The sequence below is a fragment of the Cutaneotrichosporon oleaginosum genome, assembly GCF_008065305.1.
Source record: "Cutaneotrichosporon oleaginosum strain ATCC 20508 chromosome Unknown ATCC20508_contig02, whole genome shotgun sequence".
NCBI classification, from domain to species: domain Eukaryota; kingdom Fungi; phylum Basidiomycota; class Tremellomycetes; order Trichosporonales; family Trichosporonaceae; genus Cutaneotrichosporon; species Cutaneotrichosporon oleaginosum.
Genome location: NW_027072171.1, coordinates 3,379,867 through 3,395,986, shown reverse-complemented (window position 1 = coordinate 3,395,986; position 16,120 = coordinate 3,379,867). Strand labels below are relative to the sequence as shown.

Below are 16,120 nucleotides of genomic sequence, written 5' to 3'. Positions count from 1 at the left end.
TTGTCAACACCGAAAGTAGGGCCGTCGGGAATCGCGAACAGGGCTACGACTGGAGGGCGCGCATGTGCAAGAAGCAAGACAAAGATATTCGGTCAAGCAGATGCTGCTCGAGAACGACAAGCCACTGAGCTGTTCCATCACAGCATAAGCAAAAGATTTAGGTCGGACTGGGAATCGAACCCAGGCTACAAGAATCAGAATCTTGGGTACTAACCACTATACGATCCAACCGATTCGATTCGGGTATTATGCAGTTTAGCCGTTCATCACCTGAACTGCCGTGTTTCCGATGTGCATGAATCTCGTCGCCTGGCACGCGCTTGAGAATAAGGAGACGCTGCCCGCTCGTGTGACGACATGGTTCCTCTGGTGCAGTGGACACCCCTCCTGTGCCTCCATTAGACCCGCACATGATGTGAAATGGCTCAACACGAAGGCTGTGTGCGATGAAGAGCTCGTTAGCTTGAGAACTGAGGAGCTGAGGAGAGGTCAGAAGGACGTGGCACGTGGTAGGCGGCTCTGCGGTTCTGCTCACTATCGCGGAGTATTCCCGGATACGTTTTCGCAGACGTGTTTTCGCAGATACGTTTTCGCAGATACGGTTTCGCAGATATTGTACGGCGAAGTAGGTCATCAACAGGAACAGTGTTCGAGCTCTGAACCATGAGCGGAAGGCAGAGCGAAGGAACATGGGCCTCGCATGCAACATGCCTTATTGAAGCAATTGACGACTGACCAGAGCATGGAGAGGTGCGTTCTGGCTCGCGTTGCAACTCAGCATCCCTGGAGAGGAACTCAGCATCCCATGTCGCGAAGCCTCCCTTGGCTCTTTCCGCACTGACTCAAATACCCGTAACAAAGCGTTGATAACCACATTGTCTCGTTTCGCTAGCGACAAACGTGGTGTCGTCCTCATAGCGAGCGGACGCAGGCCCCGCCTGTATCGCCAACGCCCATATCACTGGCAGCTCGGAATGCACGCCGAACCCCATGCCTAATGTTGAAAGCCGGGGCCTGCGGAGAACCCCGGCAGCCTGGCGTCGAAACGCGTATCCAATGGGGGGTGGGCAAACGCCTCCACTGCCGGCGGATAACGCCAAGGCCATGATGTGAGATGCGCAATCCCGTTGGCCATCGCAAGTTGCCCCTCGTTCCCCACAGTCAGGTACAGTGCTCACCACGCGCCCACCCGGCTTCGCAGCTGCCACTGCCCATTCCTCGTATCGTCGTGCGAGCGGCACGAGCCGTTGCCGTTTCTTCCTCTCGTCTCATGCCTGTCCATTCTCCAGGCCTCAACACCATCGAGATCTCGCCCCGCGGCATTCGCTTGTCGGTTCTCTCGCCCATGCGCGCATGCCCAGGCCCCTTGTCATGCCAGGTGCCAGGTGCCCCGTGCCCTCGCCTCGCGTGCACTGATCGTCGCTTTCCTCTATCTCTTTGCCTGCAGCAGCCGTCTATTCTGGTTTGCTTCGTATCATGACATTTCTCGCATCTACTTTTACTCTTTAGTTCGTCGCACGACCTCTCACGACCGCGTTTCTTTCCGTTCACGTCCTCTACGATCCAAGCTCGATCGCCACAACACAGACCAGATCTTAGCTCTCGCCTTCGACGCCCCGCTTCGCTCCGTACAGTATTCTTCGTTGGGATGACGGAAGCCTTCGTCCTCCCCAGTACGGGGTCCCCTCCACCCTACTCGCCCCTCCTCGCGCTCCCCGATGCTGTGCTGGCACGCATCGACGACTTTCTCGAGCTCCTGGATAGCGACTCATTGCGTTGCACCTGCACGCACATGCATGCGCTGCTGGTGAGTTGCCCACTCTCCCCCAAACGCGGCCTGCTGTTGGGAAATTCCCGGGCGGCTGGCTTGAGGGCCTGGATCCCGCTTCAGCCAGCAACCGAATTTCCCGGTTATTATTATGTGATACTGACCGAACAGAGCCCACCACCGTCTCCAGCCGGGTCACCACTGTTTGAACAGCCACCGAGTTATGATGCGCGCGTTCGCCTTCTGTTCTGGGGCGCACGGTGGCATGAGGGTGTGCCCGAAGTCGAAGATGTGACCGCAAAATTCGACCTTGCGGGCCGTTTGGAAGGCGTGGGCACGGCAGACATTCTCGATATGGTGCCGTCCCCGAGCCTCGCAGGGATGCGCTTCCGATACAACTCAGACGGCGGATTGGCCAGCTGGGGTGAGTGCAAAATGAGGGGAGAGCGTGTTGCGACCCAATGCGACCGCTTGGGTGCGTGGCGGGAAAGCCACAGAGAGAGCAGCGCACAAGGTGATAATGCCAAGACAATTGTCTTCGTTTCGCCTGAACCCTCAATCCGGGGACTCCCCAGGGGGCTCAACGGGGGCCGGATGGGGCTCATGCACCAGCTCGACAGCTCAAGATTGCTCTGTCATCGCTACACAGCGCTTGAATGCATGCGCTGACTGTCCCAGGTGACGACCCATATGCTCAAAAGGCCTCACGCAAGCGTTTCAACCAGCAAATTGCGCTTCAGCTTCCGATTTCCCTCCATCACCTCCCACCCCGAATCGAGGTAGCTCGTCGCTGGCACGACATTGCACTCGATAAGCAAGGACGGCTGTGGGAACGTGGTCTTGCTGAGGTGAGTACCCTCGCTTGAGATTTCCGGCAACCGGTCGGGCGGGGCCTGGCGATCGAAACTCGCTTGGCACCGCGCGCCCGCCCGCCTCTGTCCATACGCACAAACGCCACGTGAAGCGAGATGCTTTGCGCCGTCTGCATTGTTCTATCCACAAGCATTGTTGTGCATGGAACGCAAGCGCAGGCCCCAGATCTGTGCCCCGCTGCACCCTTCTGCCACCCCTGTGTGATCTGTGCGTTGCGATGGCGTCCATGAGCCTGGCTTATTGCCGAGGCAGCGATAGAGGGCCGTTTTGCGGGGGTAGCATTCCGGCCGCCAGCTGCGAGGCGTTACCCGACACGCGGGCGGGTCGTCGCCGGAGCCATGTGCCGACATGGACCCACAGGCTGACACGCAGGGCGAACAATGGGGCATGCACACAAACCCGCTCCTCGCCAACGTCGTGCATGTGGTCGGGGCGAAGTCACGAGCAGCAGTGACTGCGACGGGGCGGATCGTGGCATGGCGAATTAACGAGGACTCTGAGCGCATTTCTGTTCTTCCGCGCCTGCCCCAACGCAGTTTGCCACGCCCGGAGCGCACAAGCTGGATCGAGTGGTACCCTCCGCAGGGTAAGGCAGACTCGACCGACGACCGCACGCTCAAACTCGTGTGCGGGCGCTGCTTTGTCGTGGCAATGCGGGATAATGGCGAGGTGTGGCTTGCAACCCGGCAAAACCACCACGAGTGGCACTGGCACCTCGTGAGTTTCCGCGTCCAATGAACGAGAACGCCACTAACAGCAGGTGGCGCGCGTCTCCCACCCGACGCAGGTCGAGCTTACAGCCGCCGATCACAGTTTTGCCATTTACTGCACGGCGTCGGATTCGGCGGGCGGCACGCCTACGCCAACCGCGTGGGTGGTGCTCGCATCGCGCAGCGGCCACAGCACTGCATGGAGTGTGTCGTCGCTCGACACGCCGCCCATCGCCCAGCTGAGTCTGCACGATGTGCAGGGTATGAACCACGGCGTGGCGCGCTCCCGCTCCGAGGTCTTTACGTGGTGCACCCGGCGCGATACGGGCCAGGTCTGTGCGCGCAGGCTTGATCTGCCGTACATTGGGCGCGGGCGTCGTCTGATGCCCGTCGAGGTGTGTGCGGCCGGTTGCGTTGCGGTAGAGGTCGCCGACGAGAGCATTGACGAGCCCGTGCTACTGGGGCTGCGCCGATTCTTCTCGGGCGGCTCGGGCGGACGCAAGGGCAAGGGGCGTGTTTGGTAGGCGGCGTAAGCCAGGCCTTGGGAGGCGGAGCTACGGAGCTGGAGCGATGGACACTGCAGTAGATTCTGAACCCACATACCGTCCGGAACGATACGGGATACCATGGGTAGCATAGACGATGCGGCAGCCAACGGAATGTTGTATGAGCATGCAGCAGATTGACAGTGTGGACGGCTACACGGGTCGCATCCCGAGGTCGGAAAGCGGAATTGGCGCGCCGTCCGTATCTGTCAGCCAGCGAGCGACCTGCGCCGCTGCGGCATGACGCCGCCTTCCGATCCATCAAAGAAGATGCACTACTTGCCGAAACCACTTCATGAAGCATCCGATGGCCGTTACGGCAGAACGACCGCACAATGGAGTCCTTGCGCTGGAGATGTGGCCGTTGTCGACGAGGAATTTCGACTCGGCAACGCCTCCGGCGCGCGCCCTCCGTCAAGAAGGAATGCGGAACGTTGTGCCGCCATGGTATCTGTTTACCGCTTGTAGATACACTCCCGCCCACCAACACAAGCCACCGCACCACACGCCGCTCATTTCAAGTGCCTTTGGATGGTAACATCGACACTGGGTATCGTACCACCCCAAGCTGCCGGAACTTGCAGATTCAACTGTAGGTGCCCGTAGCTATGTTGTGTAAAGACTGTGTCCATGCCGGACGGGCGACACAGCATATCTGAACCCTCCTTAAAACCGGAGATCCGATTTTGTTCGGTCGTTGAACATGAATCTTACAGGCCGAAATTGCAGTGCCTCCGTACTAGGCCGTGGTGGAATATAGGCTGTGCGTTTTATTCCTCGCAAGCTGGCCTGTGTGACGCCCGCCAGATACCCACATAACAGGCTTGTGTCTAACCTTCCATGCTCACAGAAGGACCAGCAAGGTCGCTGAGTTTAGTCGGTTAGAGCGCATATCCTGATATCAAAAGTTGGGGGTATGCAGCCTCGCAATCTACGGAACATGCCTCGATTAAAAAACCAGTCGCGCACAACCCATGCCTTCCACCTGTGCCCCGGCGCCTGGCGGATCCGCCCCGTCGCCCATTTGGTGTGGATCCGTCGACTGATCCTCTTATGTAGCTAGCAGCGGCGACGCCGACAACTTTCCTGTTTGCATCATGCAAAGCGCAGCGCAAGCCGATAATGACGTCATGTCGTCGCTAGCCCAAGACAGTGGTTCGCCACCGACTGTGTGGGTTTCATGCCTTTCCTTCACGCGATCGCATCCTCCCGATCTCGGCAGAGCACCATATGTACACGCTTTACCGCATATATCGGCAGCGTCCCGCTCTGTCGAGACGGACGACGAACGATGCATGGCCAAGCCTGAGCACGGGTGTTGTTCTGGCCAACTACGTCATGTCACCATGACGACATGTGGAGTTGCTAGGCTCCTAGCTGCTAGCCCACTTGCCTGCTTTGCCTGCTTGCCTGCTTGCCTGTTTGCCTGCCTTGCCTCTGCCTTGCCTTTGGTGGCGGCACCGTCCCCATATACATAATCTTCTGAGGCAAGAGACCTGTTGACACCCCCACACCCATCATGTACATCCCCTTCCAGAACATCCTCGCCGGCTCGCTCGCGCTCACCCAGTCGCTCCTCGGCAGTGCGTGTGTGCGCCATCATCGCTGATCCCAGGCGACCGTATCGTGCACGGCAGCGTCATGGACTATGCCGTCGAGAAGTGTGTTGACAAGGACCACAATGTGCGCTGCACCAAGCCGTTCGTCGTGAAGAAGAGCACGTGCTACGAGATCAAGTGGAGCACGGACGGCGCGATCAGCCACACCACTGCCGAGGTGCGCGACGCCGGCTCGAACGAGATCGTATACTACCGCGACACGAATGGCAAGTGGACCCCGGACAAGGGCGAGCTCGTTTACCTCGACTTCAAGCCCAAGGTGCCCACCCAGGGAAACAAGACCGTCGACTACGAGGTGCGCACTTGCAAGTAGGCGTGGTGTATGAATGGTCAGCAGTAGCTTGTTTACAGTGGTCCTGTGAGGGCAAGGAGGCGTAAGAGGGCGGTGGCGTGAAGCTACTGGAGGTCAGAGTGGTGCGCGACGACCAACGCAACGGCGCCACGCCCATTTGAGCCATGCGGTCGTTCATCCGTCTCGCTGCCTCGGTTCGTGTGCGAAGGATAGTGCGGCAGTGATATGCTAACGACGCGTATGCGTCGGCACGATCGCTTGGGCCCACGCGAAGCGCAAAAGACTGGCCTAAGCAGACTTGCTCGCACGCTGAGTCGAACAGCGGTTAGCTCAGATGAGGAAACTCCACAACGAACTGTGATAACCACCTACACTATACGAGCCGGTGGTATACACTTACATCTCACACGTGTCAGAGCCTCGTCCGAGCTCTGCAGAAGGTCTCGTGTCGTAAAACAGAGTTCAGAAGAACCACCCTCGACGCCGAGTGTGAGCACTGTGTCACCACAGCTGGGAGGGACACGACGCCAGCGAGTGACGAGTGACAGGTCTCCAAGGTTAATGTCCAGTCAGTCTACCCTATTCCTGCCATATACACCGCGCATCGGAATACAACCCATGTACAACTCCTAGGAGAACGGGAATGTCGACAGGTCAAAGTCGAAGCCGAACGCGTACGGCCAGCCGTCAACCTGAGGGTCTGCCACCACCTCATCAACAGCATGGAACGGCACCGAGTGTTCAGGCCCGACCTTGAGATCTGTGGTTAGCGGCGTCGCCCTCCCAAACTCACCGAATACATGTGTGACTCCCTTGAACCCGATGATGAGCTCAGCGCAAATCGGCCATGTGTCTTGGTGCTTGAGGAGTAGATCGTGCAGGAGCTGGAAAAGGGTTTGCGCCTCTCGCCGATGTAGCTCACCGGCGTCGTGTGCGAGGATTAGCAACTGTCCGCAGACCACCAGACGCTGGACCTGCGGCCATGAGGGGTTGAGCTGGTTGACGCTGATCAGGTCCGAGTACGAGTACATGATCTGCTCCACGGCGCGCGTAATTGTCGCCCAAGCCTGCGGGGCAAGGCGCTCGTGCCCGATATGAGGGAGATAGAGGAGGATACGGAGCCTTGTGTCAGCGGGAAATGCGCGATGGCGCACCAATTGTACCGAAACTGCGCCCAGGCCAGTTTTGCACGTTGACCGCTCTCGCGGTACGAGATATGCCGCATCTCACGGAGGTGTGGCATCCACGCGGCCTCAGTAGCGGTGATGTACGCAAGGCTGCTGGTGTCTACGTGCGGATCTCCGTAGTCAGCCAGCAGCTTGGCGGTGTAGAAGGATGATCGGGCGAGGCATTCGGGAAACATGGTAACGGGAGGTGTCGGATCCACATCAATCTCATTGAAGGGTATCGCAGGGCGCAGATCCACCAGTGAACTACGGAACCTGTCGTTAGCAGAGTCTTGAGCCGACCCACATCTCGGTGTAGAAAAAGGCCGAGAACAGGGCGCCGACTTGGTCGTGGGGCTGGTACAGACTGGCTGTCTCGCGGCGATGCAGGCCGAGCTCCTTGACTTGCCAAGCCATCTGCTGTAGAAGATCCTTAGTTTCGGCGGGTCCACCCATGCCGATCGAGAAGGGAATGAGATAGAATAGAGCCCCTGTGGTGTTAGCTCACGCAGCAGCCCAGCGACACTCACACAAAGCAACTAGGCTGGGCCTACTCCAGCTAGCGAGCGCATTGTACGCTTTGTGGTAGTAGGTGATATCCTCACGGCTCTCATCCGTAAGCGTGAGATTCTCACCCTCGCTGATGGCGACACGGATCTGAGCGAAGCGACTCGTACACAATGCGGCGTACACAAGCGCCATCTGATCGTCGGTGAGGCTGTTCGGCATAGCCCGATACCGCCCATATAGCGATCGCAGAAGGGTGCGGTCACTCGGTGCATCGCGGGTGTCAAAATCACCACCTTGCACATGCAGAAGCTGCTCCATGAGCATGTCCTCGTAGTCGGTGAGCAGGGGTTGTTGGGGTAGCGGGGTAGGTGGAATGCCTGCAAGGCGCGTGTCCACCTTGAACACGAGCTGGGAAAAGGGCAGCCCCTTATCGCGGCACCATCCTGCCAGCGCTGCCTCAAGCTCGTCGAGCGGATTGCGGCGGTCAAGGAAGATTGGTTCGGAAAACGACGCGCCGGCCAGTGGATCGCGCGGGTCGCGTGGCGCGTCTAGCGCTTCGTGAGTTGTTTGGCGGAGGAACAGCTTCGCGCTCGGAGCGCTAAGGTCAGCCAGTAGTACGCATCCAAGAGTGGTGTTGCACGCGATCACACGATGGGAGCGGTGACGGGGAAGGCATGACGAGGAGAGAGCGCGCGTTCTCAGATATACGTACCGCTTCGGGCGCGCCTTGAGACGCACAGTACAACTTCACGTCAGCTCACGATCCCACATCGCTAGCTTACCTGCTGCCTATGCCCGCGGTGCGGCAAGGCGTGCAAGGTGGGGGGCCGACGCATTTGATCCGACGAGCGCGGCAAGCTTCACAGGCCTTAGAGGAGCGCTTGCGAGGGAGCTCATGCTCTACCACAGTCACTGCCTCACGATGCTCGCTCATGCTTTTGACAGTCTTGCGGCTCGTAGAAGAAGGAAGTCTGAAGGAAAGACGAGATGGGCGGAAGTCAGTGATGGGGATGTTGCCCGGAATGGGAATGGGCGGGGGCGGAGCAACCGAGGCGGGGGGTAAAGCGGGGCCAAGTACCCCGACATTACTCTGCCAAATGCTTTTCAGCCGTGACACAGTCCTATTCGAACTCTCCGTCCACAACGCGTCCACCTCTGCCCACCCTTTTAGCGCTTCCTCGCTGCGCCATGCGCACCGGAAAGACTGTATGTTGAGTGATCACTGCATACTGGGTAACAGTCGCTGGGGTAGCTCCGGCCGCCTGGGCCAACTGCCGGTATCGGTCCGGGCCGTCAACTATATCCGCCAACATCCTTATCCGCAGGCGTGGATTCGGCTACATTCTCGCCAACGCTACTGCCTGTACATCCCATAAATCACTCGTCCACGATGGATCCCGCATATCGTTCCCAATATCCCAACATTAGCGACCTGATCCTTGCTCATGCTTCGCCTGCATCGCTGGCCGTGTCATTAGTTATCTCCTGCGATGTGCGTGAGGACGCGCCATACGCCCGCCTCCTGGAGCCCCACGAGTCCTCCATTTCTCTTTCCGTGGCGGCATACGTGATCCTTTAGAGGCTACTATACGGTACCGAATGGGGGACGGCAGCTGCGTACCAGTGATGGCGTCGCGGAACTCGTCCACATAGTGCAAGTAATCCTTGGCGTACTGGAGAGTTTCGTCCGCGCTCTGAGCGCTACGCAGCAAGCGCTACTCGCCGCTACCGGGCCTGACGCCACTCTTCGCATTCACAGTCACTACTTCTCCGTTCCGCAGAGTGCAGCAGTTCGGTGGAGCGGTGCACAGCGCCGCGGCTCAATGACCGGGCGTCGTTCTGCTTGCGCCTGACTACGCCTACCTTTCATACATCGCCCGTGGCGTGTTTTGCGCATACAGCGACTGGAATTCACCGCACTCTGCGCCAGGATTCTTCATCCTCCATCACGTCCTTGACTTGAATCCCCTCTCCCCCCCCACCGCCCCGGCCGTGCCGTCGCTGGCATAAGAATCCACGCCTTGTCCATGTGAAGGCACACTTTCCATAGTAGCTGGCAGGGGGCGAGTTGCACGCATGATTGAACCCCCCTCGCCTCGTTAGGCCTGGTGCATGGTCACACCTGGCGCCGGAAGGCTGCTCGCAGCCCCGCCGGCAGGGGGCAAACATCGTCCTTGACGTCCCCAGGCGCCTTGCCCGTACGGGCGTGAGTGAGCCACATCGCCGTGCAGCACTCGTAGAGGTCTTTGACAGCAACGGTGCACTTGGCTTGGTCCTTCTCGGCCGAGAGGCAGGCTTGGATGGCGTTGGCTCTCGTCAGTGAGACAGCCGTGTCGCTTACCCTCGGCGTGGCAGTCACGGTCGGCGGCGCCGCCTTGGTCGGGGTGGAGGAAGTTGCCCATTGTAATGAGGATGTGAGGGGTGGGAGGACAACACTTTCCCACACCATGTCCTATATGTGTAGTCTCAAGGTGTGAGACCTCGGCTACAAGGCACATGACGAATGAAGCGGTGGGCCAGGCTATCCATGACGCAGCGGGACGTAATCCGGAGTTGCTCTGCCTCGACTCGCCGTATGGCATGTTGAATCCCCTCATGGACCTCCAATGCCACGGGCTACTGAGGGTTCACTGCCTGTCCAGTCCGGCTGTCGTTGAAGACAAGGAACCAAAAGAGATTTACTGGACGAGTTAGGAATCGAACCAAAGACCTTGTCAATACCAGCGGAGTCGCAATGCTAATGACACGCTCTACCAACTGAGCTACACGCCCTGTACTTTCTGGAAAAACATTTTTCTCACCTCGCATGTTACAGGCAAGAAGGTCTGTGGTAGCAGCTGATCGCTGCAATACCAACCTAGCTCCCCGGGGTGGCCAAGGGAGGTGGACAGCCCTTGAGATCAGTCTGTCAACTCTGTCCCCACTTCCTGTCTGGGAGCTGTTCTGCTTGAGAGAACGGTGGAATCAGTAGAGCGCCGATCCCATGGTGAGTGAGGGTGGAGGTGGGCGGTCCCACATACGGGTGATCTCCATATGTACGGTAACGGAGATGCAGGGATTTCCATGGAAGGTCATGGGTCGGGCGGACCGGGCCATGACGGATCGTCACACAACAGTTCACTCCCCTGGAAGTCCAAGTTGATGTCGAGATGGAATGGCTGACGCAGAGGAAGGAGAGGGGCTGCAAGCTAGTCTACCAGGGGTGTGTGATGGTTAGCAGTGAGTGTGCGAAGGTGAGTAAGAGCGCGAGCGACGACCGACAACAATTTGAAAGTGTGGATAGTCTGGCGTCTCCAAATCCAGCGTCAGCAAGTCTGGCCTCTGCAAGACTGGCAAGATCAAAGCTCCATGGTGAGTATGTGGATGTGACTGCGGATCACACCTGTGGGGACCTGTGACTGTTGTCCCTCTCATATGGCATAGCATGCACAAAGTGCCTGGACATAAGAACTCTAGCATATTCATTTTGGACTCAATCCCCGAAGCTCTGAGTTATTGTGGACTCCGACAGCTAATTGTAGAGCAGAGTTCAGTTGCATTTCGTTGATACGCATATTCCGCAAAGGTGGTGTACGCATAAGCCGCGTTCGTCCGCCTTTGAGGACTACAACAAGGTGGAGGGGAGGTGCGCACACGGCTTGCAACAGCATGCAGCCTGGTACTGGAGCTACAGAGTCATGACGGGTTCAGTACAGAGCTCGTTGTCATCAGGCGACATGTACATCTGGAACGGAGATATACCACAACTAGGTATGGATCGACGCGATGAGGGTCACATGTTGGTTTTCTGTCAGCATTCTCCGGTCAGCGGTTGCCTGAATTTGCTGCCTCACTGCCTAATCGTCGATACGGCAACCCATCAACTCCTCCTCCGGCTCCATACGTCCCACCATTTCTCCCTCTCCTTGTTTTTCTACAATTAGCAGACTGTTCCTCCTTGGCTCCCTACTCAACGCACAAGGTGGCTAAGGTCGATTCCGCTTTTTTCGGCTGTTCCCAATACGCTCACGCGACCTCCCTTTGTTCGGACTGTCTTTCCGCTCTTCCGGGGTTCAACTTGTCCCATGCTGTCCTTGCGGCATCGCTCCTCGCGGAGCCGCAGTCTGCGCAGGAGGGGCATGCTCTTCGATGGCCGCAACTCTGGCTGGAGGCGTACTTGCAGTTCTCTGACCTGAGCCTCGAGCTCCGCTATTCGCGCATCGACCCCGCTCACCGCGGTGGTGCCGGAGAAGGTGCTCATTGTCGGCGAATATAGCGTTTCGGTGTCATCGACACGTGCAAAAGGATGCAGGTTTGCGGGGTGCTCCGTCACATCCTCGTCCTCGTGGAATCTGGTAGGTAAGAGGGCGAGATTATCTTGCAAAACACCCCAGCTTGGTCGCCGCGAGATGGTCGCCCGCTGCTGGCCATCCGGGGCAGAGTGCGGGCCGAGGTAAGCTGGCGACCAGCCCCGCGGGGAAAGAGATGAGGCAGCGGACGTGCGCGACGGACAACGGTCTGCGGGGAGGCGGCGGGCCAGTGGGGAGCACGGAGTAGGCGGTGGTGTTAGGACGGGGAGTGCTGGGAGAGGACCCCATGGTGGCGGCGTAGGAGGCGGGAGGCCTGCAGAGCGGAAAACTGGATGTGGCCGCGGATGCTGTCGGAGGTCTAGCGGCGCAGGTGGTGGACGACGATTGCTTTGCTGCATGAGGGCGTGGTGAGGTTGAGGTTAGATCGAATGTGAAGAAGAGTTGTGGAGAGGAGGATTTGCTCGTCTGAAACACCTGCATGGCGAGTAGTGAGCGACCAATGCTTAGAAGTGATGTTGGCCTCACTGACTACAGGCAAACCCATCTGGGGAATTCTCTTCGCATCGTGGCCCTCCTGTCAAAGCCCTCCTTTGTCACACAGGTGTCTACCAGTTTATTACCACTACGTCGGTTCAGATTCCTGAATGACGATGGGGAGGGTCGGAAGTAGAGGACTAGAGTGATGTTGGAGCGAGCGCAACCCCTCGCGCACGGCCGAAGGCGACTGCCTGGTGAGTCTTCTATCAGTGCACAAGCCAGCCTTGCGGTCACTTGGCCTCTTTGCTTTCCTGAACCCCGTTCTGTTGCTCTGCGGCTTCGCATGACCTCAGCTCCCTGCAACATGCTCGAAATACTCGAAGCGCTTGGGCGCACCGATCGCAGGTGCACCGACTCTTTCAGCATGCCTGTCCTTGTTGCGGCACAGCCCTCGGCCTGGCAGGGCTCTGAGCCCAAAGATATCAATCCTGAAAAGTGAGTAACGCAATGGACAGGTGCTGTGAGTGAATAATAGTTTGCTCCGGAAACATCATCGCAATACATTACAAGCGCACGTGTGCGTCCACACACCGCAGAGGCTGCCGACCTCGCCTTGTTATTCGTCCGAGTCCATATTCCGTCTACAGGTTCTCCTTCTGACATTCCGCCGTTCTGCCGTCTACTCGATTCACTCCATAGCGGCAATGACGACGCGTAGCGCGGCGAGGGTTGCCTCGTCCTGCCCGACATAACCGACCAGCTGAAGGGAAATCGGAGCACCCTCAGCTGTTGCGGGGTCGTACGTGTCCCAAATCTCCTTCTCCTTATCATTGCGCGGTGAGCCCTCGTGTACATCACCGGACTCCACCACAAGGCCTGTGGGAAACACGGCGGCGGGGTAGTTTGCCAGGTTCCAGTACGCGGTGTAGTTCCAGTATGTGCTGGTAAAATGGGGTGGCGCAGGCGTCGCGTACGCCGGCGAAAGGACAACATCGACACCCGACTCCTGCCAGTGCTTCGCGAGTGCGAGGCGGAATGCATCGCGCGCCGCCACCGCCTGGCATCAGCCACATCACCGCCAGCACTCACGGATAGAAGATCACTCGCGGTTGGGGCTTTTTCGCCTCCCTGGTCGATAATCCACGCGCTGAGGGGGTGCATCGGCTCCCCTGCCTCATCGAGGCACTGGCGGACAGCCTGGCCCGCATCGGGCCAGTACAGCTTGCGGAGGACCTCCCACGCCTCCTCGCTCTTGTAGGGCTTGTACGTGACGACCTCGTGACCCGCGGCCCGCAGCTTGTCCACTGTCATCTCGAGGCCGCGGCGCATGGGCACGACCGGGGCCACAACTCCGTCGTCCCAGAGCACGCCCACGCGGAGCTTGGCTGACCGCACGGGAGTCCACGGCTTCACCACCAGGCTCGGGTCGCGGCGCCACGGCTCCGAGTCGGCGATGAGCTTCATGTACATCTCGAGGTCCTCGGCAGAGCGTGCCATTGGGCCGTGCGTACACAGGATGCCCTCCCATCCTGGAGGGAGCATGGGTGCGTTGCATCCGCCGTACGGCACGCGCCCCGCTGTCGGCTTGAAGCCGTAGATTCCGCAATGCGCCGCGGGGCATCGGATACTCCCGCCTACGTCTGTGCCGATGCCGAGCGGGCTGCCTTTGAAGCCGATTAGCGCCCCCTCCCCACCACTGCTCCCGCCAGGGGTGAGGCGTGTGTTGTGCGGATTCGTCGTCGTGCCGAGATAGGACGTGCACTCGAGCTGCATGAGAGCTTGAGGATTGGTGGTTTCTGGATCAGCGCTAGGCGACCAAAATGCCTTACTGCAGTAGAAGACGGCGCCGGCGTCACGCATCACCGAGACCATGTGGGCGTCCTCCGTTGCCACACACTTGCCAACTCGGCTCAGGAAGCCGCTCGGGCTGTCGTGGCCTCGCACATCGACGTGATCCTTGATGCTGACTGGTACACCGTGCAATGGTCCTCGCGGGCCTTTGACCGCGAGCTCTTGATCGAGCGCCGTCGCCTGGGCGAGCGCCTCGTTCGCGAATAGTTCTACAAGGCAGTTTGTGCCCTGCTGAGCGAGCGACGCAGCCTTGACATACGCCGTGGTAACCTGTACGCAGGAGACGTCCTTCCGGGCAATAGTCGCCGCCAACGCGGTCGCCGAAAGGTCGAGTATCGCGAGCTCGGCGGTTGAGAGGAGCCCACTGGTCTTGAGCAGCGAGACAGCGTTGGTAGGAATTTGGCCGTGAATGAGATACTTGGACGGGATGGTTGCGTCGCGTGCGGCCACGGCAGCATCGCGCGCACTCTCGTAGGCCGAGTTCGTCATGGCGTGTGGTGTACAGCAGCTCGACCTGTTTCACGACCATCGTCTTAAGCTGATGCGTCGTTATCAGCTTACCCGGACCTGATCATGACCGCTTGGCGGTTATCGCTTGTCGGCTCGCGTCTCGGCGACTAGAAAGCGTGCCTGGCGCTTGACAGCCATGCTGCCGAGGCGCCGACCATACCATGCGTGATGGCACACAGCTCGAACTCGTGCGCGAGCCACGGGAGAATCGCCAGCCTGAGCTTGGGGGGTAGTCACTCGGCGCCGTTCAGGTCGTGATGATCATTGTGAGGCCATGGCCTCAGCGGCATCCCTCCGCCTTGGTTTATAACCACCAAGTGTCGGCTGGTAGCTAGCTAGCTACGCAGGGGCCCAAGCCAGGCCACATCACACGAGGGAGAGCAGGTGGGAGAGATGGCAGCCTTGAGGCCGCGGTTCTTTGCCATGATCCCACCGAGCAATAGGAGACCGTTGCTCTCGGAAGTGCAGCACCACTTCACTTGTTGTGTGGCAAAAAGAGGCCAACGAGCGGCGATCCCAAGATTGCATCTCATGCCTTGTCGAGGTGCCGTCACCCATGTAGCAGCATTCTCGGTGTGCGGCGTTCGGCGTGCGGCATCGTTTCGGTGCCACCGCCGCCGTGGTGCTGCCGCACGGGCCCACTACTCCGCTGCAGAAGCGAGTTGGGCTCATGCCTCCGCTCCAACGACATGCGGGCACGAGGGCGAGAGGAGTTGGGGCAGCGCGGCAGCGCCTCTGAGTGGGGGGACCGCGTGGGATTCATCTCAGGATTTTGGTCTCAGATAGTGCTGAGATGCAGCAGTTGCGTCACACAGGCTCCTCGCCGATTTGCTAAAATCAGTGCGAGACATGGGTGACGGCCCATTCTGTCTCGCTTCTTCTGTATACCTCACCATCAGACCCGCACGTCCAGATCTCGATCGTGGTGAGAGGTCATGCGTTAGATCATAAGGCGCCCTCTTCCTCTCCCCCCTCCCCTCCACCTTGCACGACTAACCAACGGCCAACGCCGAGGACGGCGCACTATCGCATAACGTCGGATATGGCCGTCAAATGCATGTACAATCCGACTGTCACTCTCTCGTTAGATTCCTCGGCATCGACGCCCGTTGCGCCTTGCTGGAACTGCTGGCCAACTGCCGCAGCCTTGGCGCACAAGTTCAGGATAATCTTCCACGACGCCTGGTGGCGCAGAGCTTCCGAAGATACTAAGCCCCATATCGCCCCCCACCCTCCGGTCTCCCATACGCTGGAACCTCAATTTCGGGCCCCACGGCGACCGCGGCGGGCGAGCGTAGCGAGTAACATACAACGAGGTAGAAGTTCCGGGCGTTGTCAGGATGAACTCTACCGGGCCGGCATCGAGGAACAAGGCCCGGGGCCTGTTGAGAGGTTGGGAGGAGGCACGCACCGGGAATATCGCCGTGTCCGCCGTCCATGTTGTCGTCTGAGACAACAATGACATTCTGACTGCGCACGTCGATGCACCTTCTGTTACCCCTTCTGGCGC

The 16,120-nt window shown here is 59.1% G+C and overlaps 9 protein-coding genes across 9 annotated transcripts; 4 read left to right on the top strand and 5 right to left on the bottom strand.

Annotated features, from left to right (window-relative positions):
* Positions 1-157: 157 nt before the first annotated feature.
* Positions 158-691, bottom strand: COLE_03033 (uncharacterized protein; the record flags this gene model as incomplete). The annotated part of the gene is made up of 2 exons (XM_018422963.2): positions 158-478; positions 536-691. 2 exons carry the CDS (start codon positions 689-691, stop codon positions 158-160), a joined length of 477 nt encoding a protein of 158 aa, XP_018279411.1.
* A 957-nt stretch (positions 692-1,648) lies between these two features.
* Positions 1,649-3,875, top strand: COLE_03032 (uncharacterized protein; the record flags this gene model as incomplete). The annotated part of the gene is made up of 5 exons (XM_018425994.2): positions 1,649-1,807; positions 1,940-2,192; positions 2,447-2,616; positions 3,014-3,358; positions 3,402-3,875. 5 exons carry the CDS (start codon positions 1,649-1,651, stop codon positions 3,873-3,875), a joined length of 1,401 nt encoding a protein of 466 aa, XP_018279410.1.
* Positions 3,876-5,415: 1,540 nt separating this feature from the next.
* Positions 5,416-5,828, top strand: COLE_03031 (uncharacterized protein; the record flags this gene model as incomplete). Its single annotated transcript, XM_018420343.1, has 2 exons — positions 5,416-5,479; positions 5,512-5,828. 2 exons carry the CDS (start codon positions 5,416-5,418, stop codon positions 5,826-5,828), a joined length of 381 nt encoding a protein of 126 aa, XP_018279409.1.
* Positions 5,829-6,436: 608 nt separating this feature from the next.
* On the bottom strand, positions 6,437-7,170 carry COLE_03030 (uncharacterized protein; the record flags this gene model as incomplete). Its single annotated transcript, XM_018422962.2, has 3 exons — positions 6,437-6,567; positions 6,601-6,929; positions 6,962-7,170. 3 exons carry the CDS (start codon positions 7,168-7,170, stop codon positions 6,437-6,439), a joined length of 669 nt encoding a protein of 222 aa, XP_018279408.1.
* Positions 7,171-7,255: 85 nt separating this feature from the next.
* On the bottom strand, positions 7,256-7,807 carry COLE_03029 (uncharacterized protein; the record flags this gene model as incomplete). Its single annotated transcript, XM_018427372.2, has 2 exons — positions 7,256-7,464; positions 7,504-7,807. The coding sequence occupies 2 exons, from the start codon at positions 7,805-7,807 to the stop codon at positions 7,256-7,258; spliced, it is 513 nt and encodes a 170-aa protein (XP_018279407.1).
* Positions 7,808-9,599: 1,792 nt separating this feature from the next.
* On the bottom strand, positions 9,600-9,885 carry COLE_03028 (uncharacterized protein; the record flags this gene model as incomplete). The annotated part of the gene is made up of 2 exons (XM_018422961.2): positions 9,600-9,793; positions 9,825-9,885. 2 exons carry the CDS (start codon positions 9,883-9,885, stop codon positions 9,600-9,602), a joined length of 255 nt encoding a protein of 84 aa, XP_018279406.1.
* A 94-nt stretch (positions 9,886-9,979) lies between these two features.
* COLE_03027 (uncharacterized protein) lies at positions 9,980-10,177 on the top strand (the record flags this gene model as incomplete). The annotated part of the gene is made up of 1 exon (XM_018422960.2): positions 9,980-10,177. One exon carries the CDS (start codon positions 9,980-9,982, stop codon positions 10,175-10,177), a length of 198 nt encoding a protein of 65 aa, XP_018279405.1.
* A 1,022-nt stretch (positions 10,178-11,199) lies between these two features.
* COLE_03026 (uncharacterized protein) lies at positions 11,200-11,738 on the top strand (the record flags this gene model as incomplete). Its single annotated transcript, XM_065626260.1, has 3 exons — positions 11,200-11,286; positions 11,322-11,396; positions 11,442-11,738. 3 exons carry the CDS (start codon positions 11,200-11,202, stop codon positions 11,736-11,738), a joined length of 459 nt encoding a protein of 152 aa, XP_065482529.1.
* A 1,199-nt stretch (positions 11,739-12,937) lies between these two features.
* COLE_03025 (uncharacterized protein) lies at positions 12,938-14,589 on the bottom strand (the record flags this gene model as incomplete). The annotated part of the gene is made up of 3 exons (XM_018420807.2): positions 12,938-13,306; positions 13,339-14,045; positions 14,079-14,589. 3 exons carry the CDS (start codon positions 14,587-14,589, stop codon positions 12,938-12,940), a joined length of 1,587 nt encoding a protein of 528 aa, XP_018279403.1.
* Between the last annotated feature and the right edge of the window lie 1,531 nt (positions 14,590-16,120).